We start from the raw sequence: 26,974 nt of genomic DNA on the forward strand, positions 1-26,974 counted from the left end.
TCTATCTCTGACCTGTGCTAGCTGCTTCGATGAGAAACTCGCTAGCATCGCGTCAATCTTGTCATCTGTAAAATCGCAACTCATCTTGCCGTCCGTGCCCAAATCCTAAACCTGCACATACAAGGAAAAATAATAATATTAGATAATAATTTGCAAGACATAATAAAACTAAGACTTAATTTGCAAGAATTCATTTTAAAATAATTAAAAAAATTAGATAATACAAAACACCATACTCCAAAAACATACAAACTGTCCTAATCAATTTGCAAAAAGTGGCATTGCTGTAGTGGGAGGAACGTTTTGATCGAGTCACTTTTGTTTAGGGTTCCACAATCTCATATTGACATAGCTCAGTATACACTGGGAGATCTATACAAAATTCTCCACAAAATGAGGACTCTGCTTCATTTTCAAAAACCCATCCTCTATCTCCTCTATCTCCATAGGTGAGATGTCTTGGTCCTCCAGGCGATTCATCCTAGTTTCTTGTATGCCTTCTGTCATTGCCGCTATTAAAGGTGTCTCTTCTATTTTATCTACTTTCATGAGTGGAAGGTCTTGATGGGATTTGAGTTTGTACGTATTGTATACTCATAATCTCAAGTTATACTATTGCATATTTTATTATCTGAATGGATAAATAACTTTTATTATATTTTAAGATATCTATCAAGCAAATAGGTATGCCTTAGAAGATAATAGACATGGATAGCAGGGATCTTGCCTTTTTAGAGGCTAGATCCTTGCGTTTTCTTTTCTCTACACCTAATAATACATACATTGGTAGGATATTTTGCACATGTTTGTATAAGTGTTGATATAAGCATTTGTATAAATTGATGCTTATATCAATGCACATGTTCGTGTAAGTGTTGTTATAAGCATCCTATATATTGATGCTTGTACTAATGTACATTTCGACGCCTTTTTCAACACCTATACTAATGAACTCACATCACAAGTCATATTAGCATGCATTTTGATGTTGGGGCCCAATATTTTAAAACCTTTTTTCGCATAATTTCATTAGAGATTTCATTAGTATACTCCCCACAAGTTATAGTGGATGTGAATCAACACCAAATACAAGGGCCTCCTTCAACTTTATGTAACAAAAGATTGTCTATTCTCAAGTGAAGATGTCTTATTGAAAACCTCAAAATTAACATATTACTTAACATTTTAAAACATGAATACACGATGAATTATTTAGAGTGGAGGTTAGAATATTGTTCTCTAAGAATGACTATTATTAGAGAACAAACCGAATCGAGATTAGATCACTCAAACTTGTTGCAACCTATGGCATGTAAAAGTCCTTTAAAATAAAACCATCATCATTTGTGACCTCTTCTATGATTAAATAATATATCCAACAAATAGAGAATCGTGTACTTGCAAAGATACAATATCGTTTCCTTAAAATGGGAATCGTTAGAACATACATTGATAGAAGACTACACAAGGGAAACTTCTTGTAACGTGGGCTAAGTCCATTGAAACAAAAACATAATGGCCTATGAATTCAATCAATTCTCAACTTACATACTAAATATGAGTTGTATTCTTGATCCAAGTCTAAGGAGGTTGGTTCTTGAAGAGCTAGAGGTTCCTTATTCTACAATTTTGACTACCTAAAACTCGATTACAATTTTAAATCCCAAATTTCTCACTAGAAATGGCACACTTAAAATATTTCCCAATGATTTTTGTAGTCAAATATGTATGGGTTGATCCGAATCCAAGGAAGTTGGTTTTTGAAGAGCTTAAGGTTCCTTGTTCTACAATTGTGATGAACGGTAGGTTCATAGAGGGCAATGGTAGACAAGTCAAAAAAGATCACTATGACTACTTTTTTCTAAAGACAAAGAACATTCAACTTCCACCCTTCCTTTTTTTTTTTGTTGGTTTTTGGGGGAAGGAACACGAGGGGTGTTTTAAGGCTAAAGAAACTTTCGTCCACCTTCGAAAATTGCATCCAATGAATTGTTGCCACATCAATTCACGCCCCTTTAAAGTTTATCAAGATTTCTGCCTTCTCATCCGAATTCCCCCTAACTAAACCCACTCACAATACTAAATCTACGTTTTATCCCGCCATTAATGGCACACTCCGAAGATTTGCCAATCGTTAGTAAGTTTAAAGTAGGCCCAAGGGTCCGGTCCGATCCTCGTTTTTAAGACACAATGTTTTTGGCCCGTTGTTCATGAAACACAGGCGCATCAACTCTTGGACCTGGTTGCCCTTCGGGCCTCCACCCTCATAGCAAAAGCTTCTCGTATTGGCCAGGACCTTTGTCAATTTGTTAGATCTTCCAATGTTTCTCTCGATCATGGAGATGATGGAGCTCTCGACGGGGAACCTTCCTCTGACAGGGGCTGTCGTCTTCGGCGTCCGCGTAGATGGTAATCCTTTCTCTCTCTCTCTCTCTCTCTCTCTCTCTCTCTCTCTCTCTCCTGTGTTTTTTCAAGAAATTGTTTGTAATTCGAGCAGTCTTTGAAGTATTCAGCTTTCACTGCATCGAATTCCTTGATTTCGTTGGGATCTTTGCTTTGGCTCCCTTCCGAGAGGCATGACTGTTTGCATTTGGTCCTGAAGAGTCCTGATTTGGTTTTGTTTCTCGAAGATGAGAGTTTTTCTTGGTTATCATATTACTCGCACTGGTCGACTGCAGGCCATCTTTTTGTGGAGGCATTGCTAGTGGTTGTGATCGTGTTTCTACTGCTGCAAAAGAGTTATCAGCCTCAGAAGCGTCCTCTGACAAACCAAGTGAGCTTTGTCCTGCTGTACAAGACTTCTATTACTTGTCAAATTTGTGCTGAACCGTGAGAAGATCTGGTACTTGTAAAATTCCTACTGAAGCTTTTCTCTTTCTGTAGGAAATTGATCAGTTATGTGATGAGTGGGTCCCAGAAGCTCTTCACCCGCCACTGACAAAGGACATGGAGTTGGAAGCTCCAATTCTAGAAAGGTAGTGCCTATCTTTGGTAGAAATAAATCTGCAAAGTTTCACTTCTGCTTTTCCCATATGTTATTTTTATAGTGGTCATCCAAGTTCTAAAACATTTAAGCAATACATCCATGGAGCTCATGGTTCAAGCAAACTTCTCTCTTGGCTCAAGTACAAGCCAAGCAACATTACTTGCCAACAACGTTACATTTGAAGGATTAATTCGAGAAACAAATGACGGTGATATATACAAGTTTGATGGTTGCCTAATGTTGTTGCTCAAACAAGTGGTGATTTGGCAAGTGATAATAGACAAAGATAAGGAAGAGAGAAATGTAGACACTAACATTCTCTTGCAGAGGATTCATGAGCATGAAGGGTAACAACATTGGCATAGGAGGACTTTCATGAAGGGAAAGATGAAAATAAATTAGTAAATACATTGTTCTCGACATTGTAGGTTCTTGGGTAGAAGAGGAGCTTGGTTGTAGCTTGTTGCCATGGCCATTGGATTGGCTTGTGTAGCGGACCGGTAAGCAAGATGGGCCTGGGCACCTTGAATAGGTCCCATGAGGGTTAGGCCTAAAGGGGCACATCCTAAAGGACATGCTTGATGATGGTTAGGCTTGTTTGATATCATTCTAGGCACCACACTCTTAGGCTATGCCCCAATTTAGCTAATGTTGTTTGAGAGGGTTAAGGATGCACTTTAGGAGTTGGGATTCTCCATGACCACCTGTACCATGAGGATATGCTCATCAAATCACTTGCTAAGAATGACAATGGTTCTATAAGATTTTGAGGATAGGGTGGGAGAGTAGAGATTTGAGATTGAAATGCAATAGACATATGTGAAGTAGATTGTAAGCCTTGAGATATACATGATTAAGACATTTTGTTTTTGGGTCTTCTTTTTGAGGTTTATGCAGTGGTACAAGTCTTGGTCTCCATGGTAACTCATAGCTAGTATACTTGTATGATAGAGGGAGCAACAAAGAAGGGATTGGATTAATATTTGTACAACAGTTGGAGCAACAAATAAGGGATTTGATTAGTGCAAACCATAAGCGACATATGAACTTACCATTGGGCCTAATTATGGTTAAGATATTGGATTGCCAATGATCCAAGAGTGGATTGTCCTCCCCTAGCTAGGAGGTTTGGACTCTCACTGTCACGAGGATGTGAAAATTTGATGCTTTGCTTATGTTTAATTGACATTTGATTAAAGGATTAATCAAATGTGCAATTAAAAGATGCACACGCGTTGCACATGTGAGGTGCAAGCTACTTTTTCACAGTTGAAGGTTGAAGGACCTTGTGAAAAAGATGGGTGTCAAAGGCAAAAGTTATAACAAGTTACATTTGTTAGATTCTAGGTAAATTTTGGTGTCAATTTGCCCCTAGGACCATTAATTGGCCATTAAGTGTCAGTGGTGACACTAGGGACTAGGCATTAATTAATGGATTAATGCTTGTCCAAGGGTCAATTAATGCATGGGACCACTTTGGGTTGCAAATGGCCTAGCCAATTAATTTTTGGATGGGCAAGGTCAATTTTCTGGGCATGGATTAAGGACTGAATTAATTTTCTGAAAATTACTTAAATTACTGGAAATTGCTAAAAATGAATTAAGAAAGCTGCCACTTGGTAAAACTTTCCCATGCTAGTGGGGGAAAGGCTAAATAGGATTGAAGGGAGAGGGAAATCTCGTTTTTTCATTTTGGAGCTGTTGGATTGTTGCTACTAGATTTTGGGGCCATTTCCTAGCCATTGGAGACCATTTTGGTAATGGAGATTGCATATTCTTGACCTTGGGAAGCTGGCAATTGCTGCTGATGCACTTTCTCTTAAAGATCACAGTCTTTGATGCTCCTATTGTTATTGGTGCATTCGTTTGGGGTTGGTACAGTAGGGCAGCAGCTGATTTTGATAAGTTCTCGACAAATCTCAGAATTTTCTCTCTCTACAGCATTGATAGAGTGGCCAATACTTTGCGGGCGCAGACATCATCGACTCCTGTCAGTTTTACACATATGACCTCGATGCTTCTTGAGCATGAGGCATCCTTGAGATTACAGGGGCGGCTTCCGGCACATTATGGAGGTGAGGCTTATGTAGCTTTAGAGAGGGGTGACGGGAAGAAGAAGTCAAAGGCCCAGTGTTACCACTGTGGCAAGAAGGGACATTTGCGGAAGGACTGCAAGAAGTTAGCGGCTTCCAGGAAGAAGGAGCAGAAGACGAAGCGGGATGCTGACTCTACCGATGAGTCCTCTCCTTCATCAGACTCCGACTCCGATCCTCCGACCAAGGAGAAGTCCAAGGCGCGGAAGGCATCCTCTTCTTCGGATCGCGGGAAGGGCTTGGTGGCCCCTTCCTCGGCTGCTTTCTAGTGGTGGTGATGCGGTCATCCCTCACGACTCTCTTGTGCCAGAGAGGGAGTGTGAGCGGGTGTTGGTGGGGCTGCAGTGCCTCATCTATATTTTGATACAGGTGCACAGGTTCCAGAGAGGGACGTCCCTGACGCATCGACGGTATCTGGCAGTGAAACCCTAGAGACTGGTGTTGATTTCTGGGTTCATGATGAGCTGTTCTTCTTGACAGAGAGCGAGAGGCTTTCGTCTGGAGCTCACATGAGGGGACACTTTGGTGGTTTGGCCAAAGGCGGGAACTCCATGGTCACATGTTCAGAGACATGTTTGGCAGATTGGCTTTGTATGTCCTGAGTGACATAGGTGGCATTACACAGAGAGCTGGTATGAGTCTTCTCTATTTTCAAGTGTTGTTGGTACGATCGACATCGACATCAGATACTCTCCGAGGCATCTTGGTGGTGGGCTGGCCACTCATTGCTTGGACATCCATGGTCCTTCTAGTGTTTCTTTGTTGTGTAGTTTATGATTCTCCATCATTGTACTATTTCATTGTATCCGATCACACATGATCTGAGAGAGGGTGTTAGCAGATATTAGTCAGCTCATGGTGTGAGTCTGTGTTAGAGGCTGGGCATTTTATGCAGTATTTTATGGCACATTTTAGTGGCCATTTATGATGTATTATTTAGCATTTGTTGCTGGCCGACCAGCATTAAATGCTGGCCGACCTGCATTTTATGCTCCCCACTTTTGTGGCTATTTATTGGGCTCCTCCTCCACAGTCTTCAGTGCTTCAGCCATCAGTGGAGATCCTTCTGGGAGAGAGGAGCCGGTGCTGAGGAGCTCACGCAGCCAGTGACTCACCGTTGTATGCTGCTGTCTCGTGTTCGATATGGATTCCATTTCCCGAGCATACATCTGAGTTCTCATCTGTCTACTGTGTTCATTCTTTCTTTCTTTCTTCTGTCTTGTGTTTCAGCATTTATTTCAGCATATTCTTTACGCTTCCATTGCTGCACCACTTCTGACAGCATGATGCTGAAAAAGTTATGTATTGGCTTTCCATTAGCATTTTGGATGACGTGATTGACTTGTGCAGGATACAAATAGTTCTGTAGAAACATGGAATAACTTGATCAAGTTGTTTGGTACCATAGTTACTTGGAAGGGGGAATGGGAACGGAACGAGACTCCGTGGAACAGGGGGAACGTGCAAGGTTAGGAAATGTGAATGGGGGGAATGGCACATGTCTTGAGTGCCCCAAATATGCCCTACATGACCCAAATTGCCCCAATAGCCCCCAATGCTACAAGTTGTTCAAATTGCCTTAAATGCCCCAATATTGCCTCAAATTTCTCTCAATGTCCCAAAAATGCCGCAAATTTTCAAATGCCCCGAATGTCCCTCTAATTGCCCCAATACCCCTCAATTCCCCAAATCTCCCAAAATTGACTCAATTACCTTATAGCTCCAAATTGCCCTGGATTGCCCCAAATGTCCCAAATATCCTAATTTCCCTCAAAATTAGACAATATAAATGGATGATTACCTTGGAATTGAGGATAGGATTGAAATTTGATTGTGATTTGCAAGAGTTGATAGTGCATGAAATTTGAACTTTGCATGGACTCGTGATTGGCTTGTGGCTTGTCTTGACGCTTTGAACCTTCAACGAGAGAGAGAGAGAGAGAGAGAGAGTAGTGTGTACATTAGGCAATGTAGATGGGTGAACATTTGGTAGGAGGAGTGTGACACAAGCAAGAAGAAAAAACTAGAAAAAAAGTCAATTTTTGGTTAGTAGGTCTAAAAGGGCCGTTCCAAACAGGGAACGGCCTTGAAAACGTTCCCTGGCCGTTTCACCTCCTTAGAGTGTTTGGAACACGTTAGGCTGTTCCTGTAGCCGAAATGGCCGTTCCTACAGGCCGAAACGGCCGTTCTTACAGGCTGAAACGAGCATTCCTACAGGCCGAAATGGCCGTTCCTTGTTTCTATGTTTGGTACAAATGCCAAAGCCAGATACTTATAGTTGAAGTTTAAGTTAAACAATGTCAAGCATGGCAATCTATCCATCAATGATTATGGATTGAAGATTAAGAGCATTGTTGAAGCTATTGGTCTATTAAAATGTAAGTTGATGATGATGGTATAGTGGCTATATGTTTGGATGGTCTAGATCAGGAGTACAAGCAATTTCGAACTCCTTATAGTTGTTTCAAGAGATTTAGCTTTCCTTGAATTGGAAGAAGTGTGAATTCTTCATGATGTCGGTCTCTTATTTGAGGCACATAAGTTTTGCAAGATTGATTTCTATGGAACTTTAGAGGGTCAAGGAAATCATGGAGTGGCCTTGTCTTAAAGGTGTATCAACAATGCACATGTCTTAGGATTGACATTGTTCTATTGTAGATTCGTGGAGCATTATGCACATGTGACAGTGCATCTTATAGATGCCGCATGACACGAGCACTATTGGATGTGGATGTAGGAGAGGGACCAAGCTTTCAAGTTGAAGGCTCTATATTCTTGAGTTGTTATGTTGAGATTGTTGGGTTTAGTGGAGCTTTTATGGTCATTTGTTATACCAATGGTCATCATATAAGAGTACTGTTGCAATAGGGCAGTCATCCAATGTCTTACGAAAGTTGGAAACTCAAGGTAGTTGAATCAAATTATTCCACCAATGACTTTTAACTCTTGGCCATTGTATATGCCTTAAATAAGTGGAGACATTATTTGATTGGGCAAGATCTTTGTATCAAGTCAGATCAATAGTCTTTACACTATCTTCTCACTCATGTGGAGACATTGTGTTGGTGGTAGTTCTTGTCTCAGCTTAATTTCGAGATTGAGTATGTGCTTGGGAGGGAGAATAGAGTAGCGGATGCATTGAGCTAGCAACCACATGCAGTGATGGTGGTAACTCAAGTGGAGTCAAATTTCTTCACTTCTATGAAGGAGCTTAATGAGGTTGATCGGAATTTTTGTTTGGAGATGCAAAAATGCAAGTAAAATCTTTGTTCGGATTATGTGCTAAAGAATGAGTGGATGTGTTTTCATGTCAAACGTTGTCTTGTTGTTGCTGGATCTTATAGGGCTATTGTTCTACTAGAAGGAGATGCATGATGCACCTATTGTGGGGCATTGCGGTGAGGTCCCACTCTCGAGAAGCTTTCACGAAATTTCTTTTGGCCATAGATGAAGCAAGACATTCATTGGTATGCGAGGGATTGCCATGTATGCTAGACCTCAAAACATGGCAATTGCAAGGTGGTAGGGGGATCTACGACCATTGGCTATTCTAGATTTTCCTTGGGAGGTGATTTTGATGGATTTCGTTATTGGCTTTTTGAAGAGCAAGCAGTTCCAAAATGATGCCATCTTTACGATGGTTGGTAGCATATCGTCTCTTTAGAGGCATCGGATGCGAGTTTCGTCTATATCTGTAAGCTATCTTCCGAGAAGATAGAATGACATTTTTTTCACGAGACATGTTGCAGTTGGGAGAGTCAGAGTAGGAAACAACTCCTCGGTTAAGATCTAGGCTTGTGGTCGCCTAAGTCTTGCCATTGATGAGGGCTAGGATCACGCTACGTTGGACGAGTTTATCATGTCCCCTAGCTTGGGGTGAACTTATTGTCCGTTCAATAGCTTTGTCAGTTGGGGTGCACAGTCTTTTTTACATTGACTGCAGTCGAAGTCATTGATGACAAGTTTGGTTTAGTTGTTGCTCGCGGCAAGGCACAACCTAATGGCCTCTATTACTTGATGCACTTTTTTTTCGTTCCGACAACTGAGAACTCGGATTTTCATTGCTTTGAGGCTTTAGTCACTGCACGGGAGCCTTTGAGCACCGAGTGTCTTTGGTATTACTGCTTAGGACATCTTGGAAATGACTCTCTTTATGAGTTGTTGCATCGCCAAATGGTCGATAGCATTCCCCGCCTGTTTAATAGCTTTGTCAGTTGGGGCACACAACCTTTTTTACATTGACTGCAGTCGAAGTCATTGATGACAAGACTGGTTTAGTTGTTGCTCGCGGCAAGGCACAACCTAATGGCCTCTATTACCTAATGCACTTTTTTATCGTGCCGATAATTGAGAACTCGAATTTTCATCGCTTTGAGGCTTTAGCCACTGCACAGGAGCCTTTGAGCACCGAGTGTCTTTGGTATTACTGCTTAGAGGACATCTTGGAAATGACTCTCTTTATGAGTTGTCGCGTCGCTAAATGGTCGATAGCATTCCCCGCTTGAAGCTATTCCGAGAGGTTTGTAAAGCATGTTAGCTAGGTAAATAGCACCATACCTACTTCCCACAATAGTCCACTCATCGAGGTGAGACTCCATTGAGATTGATTCATGTTGATCTTTGTGGCCCAATGCTCACTGCCGCCTTAAATGGGGTGCTTTAGTTCTTTTTGATAGTGGTTGATTTCTCTTGATACATGTGGGTGTACTTTCTCAAGCTTAAGTCTGATGCTTTCACCTATTTTAGTGCTTGGGTGTTGTTGGTTCATAACCAAACTGGACGTCGTGCACGTACCATGAGAAGTGATAGTGGTGGCGATTTTCCTGAGTTTTTACAAGAGTATAGTATTTATTTAGCGTTTAGTTTTAGCCACAGTAGTCTACTCATGGAGGTGAGGCTCCATTGAGATTGATACACGTTGATCTTTGTGGCTTGATACCCACTGTTGTCTTAAATGGGACATTTTACTTCTTTTTGATAGTGGATGATTTTTCTCGATACATGGGGTGCACTTTCTCTAGCACAAGTTTTATGCTTTCACCTATTTTAGTGCTTGGGTGCTATTGGTTCATAACCAGATCGGATGTCGTATAGGTACCATGAGTGATAGCGGTGCCGAGTTTATCTTCCATGAGTTTTCTGAGTTTCTACAAGAGCATGGCATTTATTTACCATTTAGTTTTAGACATTTCAGATATTTATTCTTTGTATTGTACTTGAGGACATTTGTAACTTCATTTGCACTGTTAGGATGACATGATTGTAAAAGGACATTGAGACAAGTGAACAATTCCCTTGCGAGGACACTGTTTAGTGGTACCGTTGCATTGCATTCTGCACGAGCATAGACTCTTGGATATCCCTTTGCATTACCCCATGCGCTGGCATTCTGTTCATGTAAACATGTATTTGTACGCATTTATCCATTTTCGGTCTTTCATGAGTGGTCGACTCCATATTCGTGGCATTGCACATGGCAGTTCTCCGAAGCACTTTTTTCCTTTGCTTGCATGCTTGCTTTGCTTGTCTTGCTAAGCTCAGCATTATCTTTTTTTAAAACCTCTCTCTTTACATATTCTCTGTATGATTGGTGTGTGCACATACAGACTTAGGTATCCCTAGACACTTATCCTAGTAGTGTGTGAGATTGTTTTGCTTGTTGTATGAAGGTAGTGGGGATATCCATCCTTATTTTCCCATACTTCGGGACATAGTGACTCAATAGAGCGAAAACTGATTTGACATATTTACGTAATGCTCAATCTTTTGAATAAATCACAACAAAAGTCCTGTTAAAAAAAAAATAAATCTAAAGTCCATTGCTGATTCCATCCACCTTTGCAGATTCCATCCACCTTTGCAGGACTTGGTAAGGGCTCTTGGATAGCCAACGTGCACCCTTGGTTCAATGCCCTGGTCTCTCTAGGGTGATCACTTGCACTCCCTTGATAAGATAACCATCACCTCTGTAGTCTTGGTAGGTCACTGGGTAGCCGCCATACCTTTACCTGATGCCTTGGTTGCTTCGAGATGGGATGCCTTAGGGTAAAAGACTATACATGTTAAGGGCTTATTTCTCATGGCTTTGTTTTGGGCCTGAGAGGGGGTGTTGAGCTAAAAATGCATTAGCTTGACTTAAACAACTCCAAAATATACTTAATTAATGAAGTCTTTTTATTTTAAAAAGAAATGCGATCCAAGAAAGTTACTGTGTCCCACATGCAAAACCCTAATTTGGGTGCCCTAAAGTTTCTATAAATAGGCATACATCTCACCACTCTCCCCAATCTCGTTTTTGCAGATTTTAGGTCTTTTAGCTTACTACCCACACCTTGAATGCAGAGGATATCTGTTACATTAATAAGGTAAATTATGGGAAACGGGCGCGAGGGATGACCGTCCGGGGGCCTTGGGCACCTGAACGGGTTTTAGGGGAGCCTAGAGAGTTAGAGAGTCCGAGAATAGTAGGACTCACCTAAAGTTGATGGCTGGTAGAGGAAACAAGAAGACAGGTGCCAGCAACTATCTAGGCGAGGTTGGGAGGAAAGAACGAACACTCGTGCCACTGTTTCTGAGGATCGTCAGTTGTTTCTGAGTGATTGGGCTATTCGTCAATTTGTTTTACGTATCCACGTATGATTGGTATCAGAGCCGCCCGGTCTTGCTTGAGCTTGTCCTCGCGAAAGCTTTCTCTGGTGTCACATGTCACATTGGCTAGGCGAGAAGACGGTGCCCCCTACACGTCACACAGGTCCGGCGAGAAGACGGTGTCCCCTACACATCATACGGTACCAGGTTTGGGAAGACGGTGCCCACACGTTATACGTTACACTAGCCTGTATTTCGTCAGGCACGATTGATTTCGTGAGGCAATAAGCGAATGGCAGTATTTCCGAAGCGCAGCAAACGAACGGGAGAAAAAGCCAGTCGGACGAAGTCAGTTTGACGAATCTGACATAGCAGGCGTACAGCTGGTTCACGTGACCATTGGGAAGGGGTGTATTTAGTCCCCTCCTTACTCGGTGTTTCTGCCAATAAGCTTTATTTTCAGCGTGACCGGCTCAGTTTCGGAAAGACAAATTATTCCTCACTCTTCGAGGTTATTACTAAAAGCCAGCAATAGTTGCCCTATCACTATAACCAGGGAAGTACTTCACTTTGTACGCAAATTTATTATATTTGCTTTCCAATTCCAGTGTATTAATGGAGGGGAAAGGGAGAGAGGGAGTAATTGAGGGTTCTAGTTTTGGGGACCACCCTATGGTAGATCCCCATGAAACGGAGATACAAGAAGAGCAATGGGAAGAATTTTTTACTACACGAGAATAATTTGATGATCTAACTGCTCGTGTGCAGGCACAGGGGGTTCAAATGAAATTTTTAACTCAAACACTCACCGAAATAAAATCTCAATTAACTTTATTATTAGAAAGGGATAAAAATAAGCTAGAAACCTTGGATATTCTATCTTCATCGAAGGATTTGGATGTGACTATGCGAGATCCTAAAGAACCCCACCACAAGTTGAGGGATAATCCAGTTTTAAAAGATATGAAACCCCCTCAGTTTCACGGGGAGGAAAAAGATAGAAATAAAGACTTGGGAGGATTTGCACAAACTTAAAAATATTCCACCACATCTCCAAGCGCTGGAGGCCAGTTTAACTTTGGGGCCAAAGGCGTATAAATGGTGGCGAACTTTAAAGGAGGCAAATAAAATACTTGAAACTTGGGCTCAATTTGAATCGGTCTTTTTGAAAGAATTCCTTCTTGAAAATGAAATGGAAAGAAATTGGGAAGATTGGGATTATGTCAGACAAAAGGAAAGACCCCTGCTGACATATTTGGAGGAATATCGTGAGATAATCCTCAAATTGGAAGGAATAGATGAATTTCAAAAGACAAGAGGATTCATTAGGGGACTAGATAAGGCCTGTAAAAAGAAAGTGAAAAGGGGTTCACCTAAGACGCTTGAAGAGGCAATTAAATTTGCATTAATCAATGAAGATAGTACACGTCCAGGTATACTCACTAGTCTCACTGATACAGAGCCCAAGACTAAGGAATTGGAAACCTCAAAATTTGTAGGCAAATTTAAAAGGAAAATGCCATTTCTTAAGGGCAAGAAACAACCCTTTGAAAAGAAACAATATGTAAGGTCAAAGTTAAGTCAAGATGACTTTGATAAGGCCAAAAAAGAAAGGCTGTGTTTCAATTGCCTATCTCCTAACCATGCTGCCTGGAATTGCCCTCAAAGGAAAAAGGGGGAAGATAAAGGAAAGGATAAGGACAAGGGCAAGGGAAAAGAAAAACAAATCCATGTAGTGCAGACCCTAGAATTAAAGGGGCATAAAAAGTATAAATCTTTAGAGGTTTTGCACAAGGATGTACAACACAGGTGTTGTATGTCAACTTCTATGTGGCAGCCTACTTTTGGGCCACATGATTTAGTTAGAGTGCATGGATTGATAGCTGGAAAGAGGGTTAGAGTCATGATTGATGACTTTGCTACCCACAATTTTATAAATTATGCACTTGTCAAAAAATTGAAACTTCCCCAACAAAAGAGTGGGCATCAATATGTTGTTCGGATGATGCAAGGTTAAGATAATAAAATATGGGATACAATGGTATCCAATTTGGAAATTGAGATTCAAGGATATAAAGATAAACTTGATTTCCAAATTATGAATATGGAAAGAGCCGATATTGCTTTGAGGAGGAAGTGGCTATGGGGATTGGAACCATCCTTAAAACGTAGTTATCATCATAATACATAGAAATTTGAAAGGGATGGTAAGACTTTTGTGATTCAAGGTGAACATGAAGTATCTGATAATCCTTTGTTGTGTTCCACGGAAGTTCAGAAGCTGATAAAGAAGGAAGCTTGTGAGGTATATATGTTATGGTCTCTTCTTGGGCAAAACACTTTTACTTTCTGTAATATAAAGCAACAATTTTCTTATGTTTGTGAGTTGAATGTGAGTAATGAATTAAGTGGTTTGTTAGATGAATTTAAAGATGTGTTTCCTTCTGATTTACCAAGTGGCCTTCCACCAGATAGGGGTGATATAAATCACCCAATTGACACAAATAAGGATATACACCCTATTTCTAAACCACCTTATAAGTTAAGTGAAACACAGCACCAAGAAGTTGAAAGACAAATTAAGGATTACCTTGATAAAGGGTTTATACAACCCAACAATTCACCTTGGGCTTTGCCAATTTTATTGGTAAAGAAAAAAGATGGTTCTATGCGACTTTATGTTGATTATAGAGCACTTAATAAGATAACGGTGAAGAATAAATTTCCTATGCCCAGAATGGAATATCTTTTTGATCAATTACAAGGAGCAAAATTCTTCACAAAAATAGACTTAAGATCAGGTAATCACCAAGTAAGAATTAAGGCACAAGATGTTCCTAAGACGGCATTTCGTACTAGATATGGGCATTATGATTTTTTGGTGATGCCTTTTGGCCTCACTAACGCATCAGCTACCTTTATGAAGCTGATGAATAGTGTGTTACGGCCCTATCTAGGACATTTTGTAGTAGTCTTCTTGGATGATCTCTTGATCTTTAGTAAATCAAGAGAAGAACATTTGGAACACTTACTATTAGTATTCCTATTGTTAAGAACACATTCCCTTTATGCGAAGAAAACTAAATGTGAATTCTTTGCACAAGAGATTAAATATTTGGGGCATATGATCTCAAAAGAGGAAATCAAGATGGATCCAGAAAAAGTAAGGGCAATTATTGAATGGCTATCTCGAAGGAACCTGGAAGAGCTTCAGATCTTCTTAGGATTATCTGGATTTTATCGTAGATTCATTCGAGATTATGTCAAAATAGCTGTTTCAATGACAGACCAACTTAAAGGGAAAGGGAAGAGTTTTAATTGGGGAACAGACCAAAATGAAAGTTTTCAAAAACTTAAGGTAGCTATTGCTACAGCTCGAGTGCTATTAATTATGGATCCCAATAAACCATTTGTGGTTGAAGCCGATGCTAGTGATAAGGCGATAGGCGCGGTCTTATTACAAGAAGGTCGACTAGTTGCTTTTGAAAGCAAGAAGTTAGACCGTGCAAAACAGAATTATTCTGTTTATGAGAGGGAGCTGTATGCAATAGTACATGCAATGAAGAATGGAGGCACTATCTGTACGGTGCCAAACTTTTGATCTTGTCGGATCATGAAAGCATTAAGTGGCTTAATGACCAACCGGATCTACAAGGGCGTAAAGCCAGATGGGCCGAACTCCTCCAAGAGTTTGACTATGAGATAAGGTATAGAAAAGGAAAGTATAATATAGTGGCTGATGCACTCGGTAGAATGCCCATCATAAATGAATTGAGTTTTACTCAGTTCACTTCCGATTTGCTTGAATCCTTAAAAGGAAAATGCCAGGTTGATCCGGCATATTCCAACATATGGCAAGCAATAGAAAATGGGGATCCAAATGGAAGGGCCTCCACTAAGGAAGGAATATCTGAGGATGTTCAACAAGGAAATGGAGCATCAGGGGTTGCTCAAATTGGATTCAAGTGGAAGAATGTTACCATTGATAATGGTTATTTACTCTACAAGGGTACGTGACAGCTGTTCTATTGGCCTGGAATGAATAAGGGCGTCCTTGACTATGTGGTCAAATGTAGTAAATGCCAGGTTAATAAAGCTGAAAGATTGAAAATGGGAGGACTTCTCCACCCATTAGAGATTCCTTCGGGAAAATGGGAGAGTATCTCCATGGACTTTATTGTTGCATTACCCAGAACATAGAGGGGGCACAACTTTGTGTGGGTGATTGTGGATAGGTTAACCAAAATGGCTAGGTTTATTCCAACTTCAACTGATGTTAAAACACCAGAATTGGCTAGATTGTTCGTAGAGAACATATACCGATTGTATGGCCTTTCGGCAAATATAGTTTCTGATCGGGATAGAAAATTTGATAGTCAATTTTGGCGTGCGGTATTTAGGAAGTTGGATACTAAACTTAGCATGAGTACGGCAGACCACCGGCAAACTGATGGGCAAACTGAAAGGGTTAACCAAATCCTTGAAGATATGCTCAGGGTATATGTAAGTAAAAGGCAAACTAATTGGGAAGAGTATCTACTGATAGCAGAGTTTGCATATAATAGTGCTAAGCATTCTTCCATTGGATATAGTCCATTTATGTTAATGTATGGGTTTCAGCCCAGAGCTCCTCATGCAGTGGGACTGCATAAGGAAAAGGTTCAGGCATCCAAGGACTTTTTGGAGGATATGAATAATATGTTAAAATTTGCTCAAGAAAATATTAAGAAAGCTCAAAATCGACCTAGAGCTTATGCAGATCCTCACCGAAGAGACATCTCCTTTGAAGAAGGAGAATTGGTCTATCTTAAAGTGCTTGAACAAACTAAAACCATGAAAATGGGACAATGTCCAAAGCTTTCACCCAGGTATTGTGGTCCTTTCACAATACTTAAGAAGGTGGGAGAACATGCTTACAAGCTCCAACTACCTGCTGGTAGTAAATTACATCCAGTTTTTCATGTAAGTAAGCTAAGGAAGAAGCTGGGTGATTTGGATAATCTAATCTTAAACGATAAACTTGAGGAGCTATTAGATGACCAATCTAATCCACATGAACCAGAAAGAATATTAAATGTTCATAACAGACGAACAAGGAATACTATTTATCAAGAATGTTTGGTTAAGTGGAAAGATTGCTTAGAAGAAAGCTCAACATGGGAGCGAGTAAGTACCCTAAGGAAAAGGTTTCCCAATTTATAGTTGGACCTTCCAAGTATCGTTTTCGAGGACGAAACCGATTCTTAAGGGGAAGGAAATGTTACATTAATAAGGTAAATTATGGGAAACGGGCGCGAGGGATGACCGTCCTGGGGCCTTGGGCACCCGAACGGGGTTTAGGGGAGCCTAGTGAGTTAGAGAGTCCGAGAATAGTAGGACTCACCTGAAGTTGATGGCTGGCAGAGGAAATGGGAAGACAGGTGCCAGCAACTATCTAGGCGAGGTTGGGAGGAAAGAACGAGAACACTCGTGCCACTGTTTCTGAGGATCGTCAGTTGTTTCTGAGTGATTCGGCTATTCGTCAGTTTGTTTTACGTATCCACGTATCAACATCGTGGTCCAAGCTAGCCATTGCTGTCTACAACAACTTGGTGCCTATTTCCAGCCTACTGCACACTGTTCGTAGTTGATTTCAGCCTGCTCACTGTTGTTGCTGAGTTTCCTTGCTGACATCAATCTACCACGTCATCAACCAACTTGCGTTTGGTGCCTGAAGCCGCCGCCTACATAGTTTTCTCTCCTCTCAGTTGTTGCCTTCTCCTATAGGCTGTCGTCTAGTCTTTTCTAGCTACGTTTGGTTGTTTTCTCTCTCCTGCAGTTGTCGCCTAGTCTAAGCAAGTTGTGTTTTGCTGTTTTCTCTCTTCACTTGCATTTTTAGTTTTTCTCTCCTCACTTGCTTTTTTAGTCTTTCTCTCTCCTATACTATCGTCTCCATCAGATCCAGCCTTCCTTGGCCGTGTTTGTTGGTGTTCGAAATCCGGAGGTTGCCTTGCTGTGTTTCGTGATCTGTTCAGAGTATGACACACTTTCCAGCTCATTACCCTTGCCCTAATCCTTGAGATACAAGAATTTGTGGTACAGTAGTCACTCTTTACATAGTGTTTGCTGCATGAGCATTGTATATTCAGCAATCATTCATTTCATTATTATCTGTGTTCATTGTGTTTGAGTTACCCTAACCCTAACTGTGTTTTGTATTATCAATTTGTGCTTTGTTGTACGATTGGTATTGTGTTTTTGTGTTTAGAGCATCTCGTAATAAATAGTAGTCATGGTCAATGACAAATGACACAAACTTTGTAGCAATAGTAGTAGAAGATGCATTTGAAATTGCCATCCCAGACTCCTTTTTCTCCTTGGCAATGTGTTTCTTGCATTCTGTGATATAATGACCTAGCATTTTACAGTAATGGCACTTGCCCTTCTTGGCTTGTGTGCTCCCCTGCTTCTTATTGTTTTGTTAAGTTTCGGAACTTCCAGAACTCTATAGAGCATTCTTGGACTGATTACTCTTTCCCTTCTATCTTGCCATTACAGCTTGTTTAGAAGCAACAACATCCACCTCAATATTATTCCTTGTTTGCTCTTCTTGCAACAATAATCTAACCAATTGAAGAAAAGTAAGTGGCTGCGTAGAAACTCGCAATATAAGATTCAATGCTATATGAATGACCAAATAAGAAGGTGGCAATGAGTTCAAAGTCATAGAAATCATGTGAGCATCATAATAATACTCATCTACAGTCATCAATTGCTCATGCAAGTCTTGAATTTTATTAAGGTGATCTTGCATAGCATCACCTTCTTCCATCTTCACATTTTCAAGCTCCTTCAAAAAAAAAATGCGAGTATTATTTTTTCCAGCAAACATATGCTCCAGTGTAAGCCATGCTACTTGTGAAGTAGCAGCAGAACAGATACACGGGATTATTGACGTTGAATTGCCAATGCAATAAGTGACAATGCTTGGGCATCCCTAGTGTCCCAAGCCTTTTGTGCAACTATTCTTTAGGGTGGTGGTTGAATGGCAACTTGCCTTTGATCACGACCCCCTTGTGGAGGAGTTGCAGGAGCCAAATCACCAGGACGTACTTCTTCCCCATTGACATAATCCCAAATATTTTTTGCAACAACCACATTCTTCATCTTGAAGGACCATAGAGAATAGTTGTTGCCATCCAATCTATCCTCTTTTGATACATAAGTGAAGACATTAATGTGTCCTTGATTTGCCATGATAAATGTCACTCTTCCAAATGCACGAGCGATAACAAAAGCTGGCCTGAATTGGAAATCTGCTAATCTCCAGAAATTACAGCAAATGCCAAGCTGTAATCAACTAAATCCTATCCCACTTGACCACTGCTACCTAAATGTGCCGAAATTTTTCATTTTTCAGATACCAACATGCTGGCCAATGCAATAAGAGTGCTCAGCAGCATGACCCCAAAATTTGACTGTCCAATGTGTGTAATTTCGGTCAATTTCAGATTGAAACCACAATACATGTGCAAGGCCCAATTTGTTGGCTCGAATGCATGCAAATAACTCTGAATAAAATAATTAAATATACTTGTGGTAGCTGAAGATGTGGCAGTTTGGGACTGTTCAACGGATTTACAGGTGATGACTGCAGAGCCGGAAGGAAGTTGATGTGGCAGTCCGCTGCAAATTGCAGAGACTGCATAGGAAAGGCAAGGAGGAGTTGGCAGAATAGCTAGCGGAGCTATTGCAAACAGGGTGGGCGGAGTTGGCGCAGAGCTGGTAGGCAGAACTATTGGTGGCGCCAGGCACAGGGCGGTGGCTGGCGCAGACAGGGCGGCAACAATTGACTGCAGGGGAGGTAGCTGAGACAAGGGGGCGGACAGGTCGCAATCCAGCTTTGATGCCAATCATTGGTGATGATAGACAACAGCTCAGCTTTAGAGTGAGCAAACATGATAGACGAGAGAGAGTGTGTTTCATAGTTCGACACTTGATTGATTACTAGTGAGGTACTAGGTTCAAAGTACAAAGTACAAAGTACAACTCTTAGACCTTAGGGTTATGTAAGTAACTTAAAAGTGCATTCACACACAAGTGTGTAATGTTCGGTAAGTGACCAAAATGTGTAACGTAAATACATAGATAAAAAATAATGTGATTGGGGGAAAAAGCCTCTATTATGGAGAGTAAAAAGTGTCCTAGTGTCCTACATGCAGATCATTGACACTCTTGTGTGAGCATAGGTATGAGTAAAACCCAACATAACATGCAGGTTTTCTTGGGTTGGAAACATGGGATGTGCACTGTTCCTTCATGGTTTCATCTTCCTAGGAGATTTGCTCTTCTACTAGCATGGAAGCTTCCCCTCCCGAGGCAAATCTTGCAGTATCTCTCTTGGTGCTATCACGGCGGTGACTTTTACCTTGCTCTTCCAGTGGGGGTGCTCCATCCTCATCTTCATTTCTCATTATGGTTCTTTAAACCACATGAAGGCTGACATTAGGCTTCTCTTTCTCCTTTGGCCTTGACATTGAGGGTCAAGAGGGGTTCCTATCTTTTCTTGGTATTCTACTGGATTCGGTACCGTACTTCGACATCGGTCTCCCTTTCTTGTTGTACCTTCCCGTTGCATTGCATGATCATCATCATCTTTGTACAAGGATGCTTGGGCAAGTTAATAATTTTTCCATGAGGGACTTTGTCCAAGTAGCACTTATTGCATGCACATTCTCATCATGTATATGCATCTCATTGTGCAGAGCACACATAGGTGGATCGCAAGCTGTCTTCTTTGGCAGCTCACCACCACCTTACTATACTTCATCACCCTTTCCCTTGTCTCATTGATACCCTTGAGTGGTTGGATTAGCTTGTTTGTTTTGTGACGTGCTGCATCTCACCATCCCTTTTTCTTCTCCCCATTGGACACAATTACCGGATAGGCCATAAACCATCTATCTCCACCTAGAGAGAGAGAGAGAGAGAGAGAGAGAGAGAGAGAGAGAGAGAGAGTTCAGTGTGGTTCCATTTGCCTGCTTTTGTATGTCTTGGTAGGCCATTGCACAGGTGATAAACACCCTTTGTTTGATGCCTTGGGCTCTTTAGGGTGATTACTTGGACTCTACTGGTAAGCTCACCATCGCCTCTATAGTCTTGGCAGGCCACTAGGTCTTGGTAGGCCATTGCACAGCTGATAAGCACCCTTTGTTTGATGCCTTGTTCTCTTTAGTGTGATCACTTGGACTCTATTGGTAAGCTCACAATTGCCTCTATAGTCTTGGCAGGCCACTAGGCAGCTGATGTGCATCCTTTATTTGATGCCCTTGGTTGCTTGGGGGTGGGACGCCTTGGAGAAAAATGGGCTTCAGCTTTTCTTACAATCATTTTCCTGGTTTTAGTTTTGGGCTTAAGAGGGGGTGTTGAGGTAAAAATTCATTCCATGTTGACTATGTAAATTACTAAAAGTATTATTAAATGGGGAGCGGTTCTAGAGAGTTTTTGTGTCTCACATGAAAAACCCTAAATTGGAAGGATCCTTCTACATCTATAAATAGGTTGGGTGCCCACCATTCAGTTATATTCTTGTCTTGTAGGTTTTGGCCATCAACCCTTTTCTACTAGCTGTTTAACTCCCAACGATTGCTGCTACGTGGTCTATCCTCTTGCCTAGCCTCCCATTGTTGCCAACGATCAGCTACTATCATCTTTAGCATGTCATTTTTGTGTTTCCAACACTTTTCTTCATGAGCCTTTGCTTCAACTAGTTTTAGTGGACGACACACATTGACACCTCCCTTAGCCTGCTCAAATCTCTATTTTACTAATGTAATAAAGATTTGACTATCTCTTCCCCTTTCTTGGATTATCTTTTTTTTCTGTTGAGTTGTGCATTAGGATTGTGAGTCTTACAAGAACACATGCACAAGGGTCGGGAACACCCAGAGAGGTGGTTTGGGTTGTGCAGAGGTGAATGTAGAGTTGAAGGTAACATGAGCAATATGGTAGTATGTGCCTTCACTCCATGGATCTTGGATGTGAGCAGGCAGCCAGTGCATGAACTCGAATTGTAAAGGAGATTAGCGTGTTTTGGCTATAGGAGCAATCATATAGTGCAAATTGCGGGTGGAGTTGCAGAGGATGATAGTATTGTAACGAGGCTGAAAACATAGCAATTTGAAGCTAAAATGGTGATGGGATAGGGTAAGAAAACTATATTTTGGGGTAGCAACAGTAGCAAGCCTGTCTAGAGCAGTCCATACAAAATTGGTAACATGGTAGGTGTGAAGATATGCTAGGGTTTGCATTGAGAAAACACATCATGCATGACCACAACTGAAACACAAGGACTCAAATAGCGACGAGTAAAAATCAAAACTAAACGCAAAACGCAAAACGCAAAACACAAATGCAAAACTCAAAACTCAAACATAGAGACAAACACAAAGAGAATAAACTCTGAAATGAATGAATGCTGTAAATGAATGTAAGAGTGTACATGTAACTAGCTTTCCTTCCGTGGATGGGTGGTAATCCTTGATTACAACTTAATTACAGCAGCAAACAATTAGTGCAAATTTGAAAATACAAATTTACCTACTGAATTTGGACAATGCACACCTGATTGGCCCCAAAATTGGCGCCCCTTTCAGTTTTTTTTAAGCTTTATTGAAGAAAAAGTTGATTTACAATGGGATTCTCCCGATCCCCTTCGAAATCCAAACTCCCCTTGCTGTCCAAAGTGATCAGCAAGTCTTCAATCTGATTTTCCCCTTGATTTGGGCACTTAATTGGCCTTCACCCACTTCATAGACGATGGAAATGCGCCAAATTCAATGGCTGGCTAGTCCTCCACTTGAATTTAGCTGAAATTCACCTTCAGCCTTGAAAGTCTTGGAGCTTTCAAATTCTGGCATGCTTCTCGAGGCTGTTGCTAAACCCTAATTTTTGCTATAAATTAGGGTTTACAATAGGGAAATTTGCAATTTCTCAGTCTCTAAGGGTCCAAATGCTGAAATCTTCGGAGCAAGGCTGTGAAATGGTTGGGAGATAAGAAAGAAAAATGTAGAGAGAGAAAATTCAGAGTTTTGTTGCTAAGAATGACTGAAAATCAATCAAATGCAGCTGCTGCCCTGCCACAACAGCTTGTAGATGCAAAGAACTGAAGAAAATTAGTTATTTACTGCTGCTGCCCTATCTCAATAGCCTGTAGATGCTGTCACCTGTTGTTGATTGGTCTTCTCTTGCTCTTGGCAGCCTCAGAAGATCCTCCAATGGCTGCAAATCAGACCAGTAGCCTCCCCTCCCTCTCTCTCTCTCTCTCTCTCTCTTGCAAGCTGAATTTATAAAAATGTCTCTCCAGCCTCTAAAGACGTTTTTCAATCTTGCATGGGCATTTTTGACAAGTGGCAGTCTTCCCAAATTGTTTTTCCAGCATTTTTCATATTGAAATACTAATTTTCAGTCTTAAAAGATTGAAATTAATCTAATAATTATTTGGGTGCCTTGAAAAAATAATTTGACTGGCCAATAATTAAATTGGCTGGAAACTTCCATTTTCGAGTATCCCTATGTGATCTTTGACCATTAGATTGGCGTTAGGTACCATTAATGCCACTTCTCTAGTGTCACCTACTGACACTTATGGCCAAATGGATGACCTAGGCCAGCAACTAGCACCAAATTCCACCAAGTATTTGTGCGGTATAACATGTGCAACATTTACTTAATCATGTGATTAAAAATTAATCCACATGTTAAGTGAGGTTTCAGAAATACATGTCCTCATGACAGTACAGAATGCCCAAGGGCAGAGCAATGGAGTGTCGGAGAGTGACATCCAGTGGAGATGGATCCCAAGTGCTGTGACCACGAGTCAGAGCGATGGAGTGAGAGAAACACCAAACACTGATCACTAGAAAGTTAGGAGATTGAGGTGACAGTTGTGAATGATGGTTGATGCAGGGGATGGCAGTAGAGAACTGCAAACACAGCAATGATATAGTTGCTAGGAGGATGAAGATGGTTGCGAGTTGTCATCAGGTGAAGGGAGAGGCCATCACCAATAGAAGTCGCTTGGAGCTAAGGAAGAGCTACCACTCGTAAAGAAAAATACCCTAACATAGAAACATAAACAAAAATTGTACGACAAAGCACAGACTGATAAAAAGAACACAGTTAGGGTTAGGGTTAGAGTAACTCAGAGACAATGAACACAGTGAATAAATGAAATGATATGACTACTAATAATACGATGCTCATGCAGCAAACACACTATGTAGTGAATGAATACTGAATCTCGAACTCCTATATTTCTAGGATCAGGGCAGGGGTAATAAGCTGGAGAGTGTGGCGTACTCCGAACGGATCCCGAAATGCAGCAAGGCAGCCTCCGGATGTTGAACACCAGCAAACGCAATAGTGAGAAGTTGGATTTGATGCAGATAGCAGTGAGGAGAGAGAAAGACAAAAAACGGAGCCTGCAGGAGAGAAAGACTAAAAACGTAGGCAGGATTGCTTGTAGGAGAGAGAGAGACAAAACGGAGCCTGAAGAAGAGAAAGTTTGAAAACGCAGGCATGACAATTTGCAGGAGAGAGAAAGACTAAAAACGCAGGCAAGACAGCATGCAGGAGAGAGAAAGATTGCAGCGACTGCAGATAGGAGAGAGAAAACTGTCTGGGCGGCAACTGGAGTCTGCAAACGCAGCAGTTTGTTGGCGTGGCAGGTTGTACGACAGCAGTGTAGATGAACAACAATCAGTCGCGAGGCAGAAACAACAACAATTAGTGTATGGAGGGCTCGAAACAGACGCCAGACTGTAGGGAATAGTGATGGACAGCAAGGGCTGAGATGTCCTCCGTGACCGGGGTGTGGGCAGCAAGTTGGTAACACCTGAAACTTGCAAAAACGAGATTCGGGGAAGAGTGGAGGGTTGACTGCCAATTTATAGAAAATTAGGGTTCTAGATCCTCTCCCACTTAACTCTCTCGATCCGCTCCCCGTTTTAGGGCTTTGGCTAAAATAACCTAAAATAAGCATGTTTGGGGGTGTTTAAGTGGCTAAGAGCAATTCTTAGCACAACACCACCCATTGCCGCTTGGGTGATGGAGTATTGAATGCAGGTAGGAGGAGGTAGCTTGTGAGCTAGCAATGATAGATGGGCCAAACACAGCAGAGGAGTGAGAACTTCCACAATTAGGATGAGATTGAATGATGGGCAGCCTGTCTATTTATAGATGTTGAAGGGTGCCCCAAAAAAGTAGGGTTTTGGGGGACCACTGAAATGAATGCAGGCAGGAGGAGGCAATTTGTGAGTTGGTGATGGCAAATGGACCAAATGCAGCAAAGAAGTGAGAATCTGCACAACTGAAATGAGGGTGAATGGTGGGCAGGTTGTCTATTTATAGGTGTTGAAGGGTGCCCCAAAAAATTAAGGTTTTGGGGGACCACTGAAACTCGCTTGGAACCACACACCAGTTTTGCGTTTTTCATCCATTAAGCATGCTTTGGGGTTGTTAAGATGCTAATGAGTTGTAAAGCGTATTTATAGATGTTGAAGGGTGCCCCAGAAAAGTAGGGTTTATGGGGACCACTTAAACTCTCTCAAACCGTGCACCAATTCTGCGTTTTTCATTAACTAAGCGTGTTTTGGGGCTGTTTAAAGATGCTAATCAGTTGTAAAGTGTGTTTTAGCTCAACAGTTGGAGTAGATCTGATGATGTGGTAGGAGTATGGGTGGTTGGTGAAACCAACCTTCCTTTTGTGGATGGGTGGTAAATCCCTGATTACAACTTAATTACAACAGCAAACAATTAATACAAATTTGAAAATACAAATTTACCTGCTGATCTTGGACAATGCACACTCGATTGGTCCCAAAATTGGTGCCCCTTTCGGTATTTCTTTAGCTTTATTGAAGAATAAGTTGATTTACAATGAGATTCTCCCAATCCCTTTCAGTATTTCAACTCCCCTTGCTGTCCAAAGTGACCAGCAAGTCTTCAATCTATTTTGCCCCTTGATTCGGGCACTCAATTGGCCTTCACTCACTTCATAGATGATGGAAATGCGCCAAATTCAAAGGCTGGCTAGTCCTCCACCTGAATTCAGCTGAAATTCAGCCTTGTTGAATCCAAGTCTTGGAGCTTTCAAATTTTGGCACGCTTCCCAAGGCTGTTGCTAAACCCTAATTTCTGCTGTAAATTTGGGTTTATAGCAGGGAAATTTGCAATTTCTCAGCCTCCAAGGGTCCAAATGTTGAGATCTTCGGAGCAAGGCTGTGAAATGGTTGGGAGAGGAACTGCCCCAAATTTAAAGGTTGGTTAGTCCTCCACCTGAATTCAGCTGAAATTTAGCCTTGTTGAATCCAAGTCTTGGAGCTTCCAAATTTTGGCACGCTTCCCAAGGCTGCTGCTAAACCCTAATTTCTGCTGTAAATTTGGGTTTACAGCAGGGAAATTTGCAATTTCTTTGTATCCAAGGGTCCAAGTGCTGAGATCTTCGGAGCAAGGCTGTGAAATGGTTGGGAGAGGAAATGCCCCAAATTCAAAGGCTGGCTAGTCCTCCACCTGAATTCAGCTGAAATTCAGTCTTGTTGAATCCAAGTCTTGGAGCTTCCAAATTTTGGCACGCTTCCCAAGGCTGCTGCTAAACCCTAATTTCTGCTGTAAATTTGGGTTTATAGTAGGGAAATTTGCAATTTCTCAGCCTCCAAGGGTCCAAATGCTGAGATCTTCGTAGCAAGGCTGTGAAATGGTTGGGAGATAAGAAAGAAAGATGTAGAGAGAAAATTTAGAGTTTTGTCGCGAAGAATAACTGAAAATCAGTCAAATGCAGCTGCTGCCCTGCCACAACAGCTTGTAGATGCAACGAACTGAAGAAAATCAGTCATTTATAGCTGTTGCCCTATCTCAACAGCCTGTAGATGCTGTCACCCGCTGTTGATTGGTCTTCTCTTGCCCTTGGCAGCCTCAGAAGGTTCTCCAATGGCTGCAAATCTGATCAGCAGTCTCCCCTCCCTCTCTCTTGCAAGCTGAATTTATAAAAATGCCTCTCTCCAGGCTCTAAAGACGTTTTTCAGTCTTGCACGGGCATTTTTGACAAGTGGCAACCTTCCCAAATGGTTTTTTCAGCATTTTCCACAATTAAATTTTAATTTTCAGTCTTTAAATACTGAAATTAATCTAATAATTATTTTGGTGCCTTGAAAAATAATTTGACTGGCCAATAATTAAATTGGCTAGGCAATTTCCATTCACAAGTGTCTCTGCGCCATCTTTGACCATCAGATTGGTGTTAGGTACCATGAAACGCCACTTCTCTAGT

General features: G+C 41.3%; 1 protein-coding gene across 1 annotated transcript in view; it reads left to right on the forward strand.

The window, feature by feature from the left end:
• Window positions 1–2,170: 2,170 nt before the first annotated feature.
• LCB1 (long-chain base1) overlaps window positions 2,171–26,974 on the forward strand; it is a 39,353-nt gene continuing 14,549 nt past the window's right edge. The window contains exons 1-3 of the mRNA XM_087683624.1: window positions 2,171–2,409; window positions 2,679–2,773; window positions 2,884–2,975. Coding sequence (XP_087539750.1) covers window positions 2,322–2,409; window positions 2,679–2,773; window positions 2,884–2,975 — 275 coding nt within the window. The 5' untranslated portion in view covers window positions 2,171–2,321. The remainder of the gene's footprint in view (window positions 2,410–2,678; window positions 2,774–2,883; window positions 2,976–26,974) is intronic.

Source organism: Lygodium microphyllum, chromosome 1 (assembly GCF_053477565.2).
Source record: "Lygodium microphyllum isolate KBCC chromosome 1, Lygodium_microphyllum_v1.1.10, whole genome shotgun sequence".
NCBI lineage: Eukaryota > Viridiplantae > Streptophyta > Polypodiopsida > Schizaeales > Lygodiaceae > Lygodium > Lygodium microphyllum.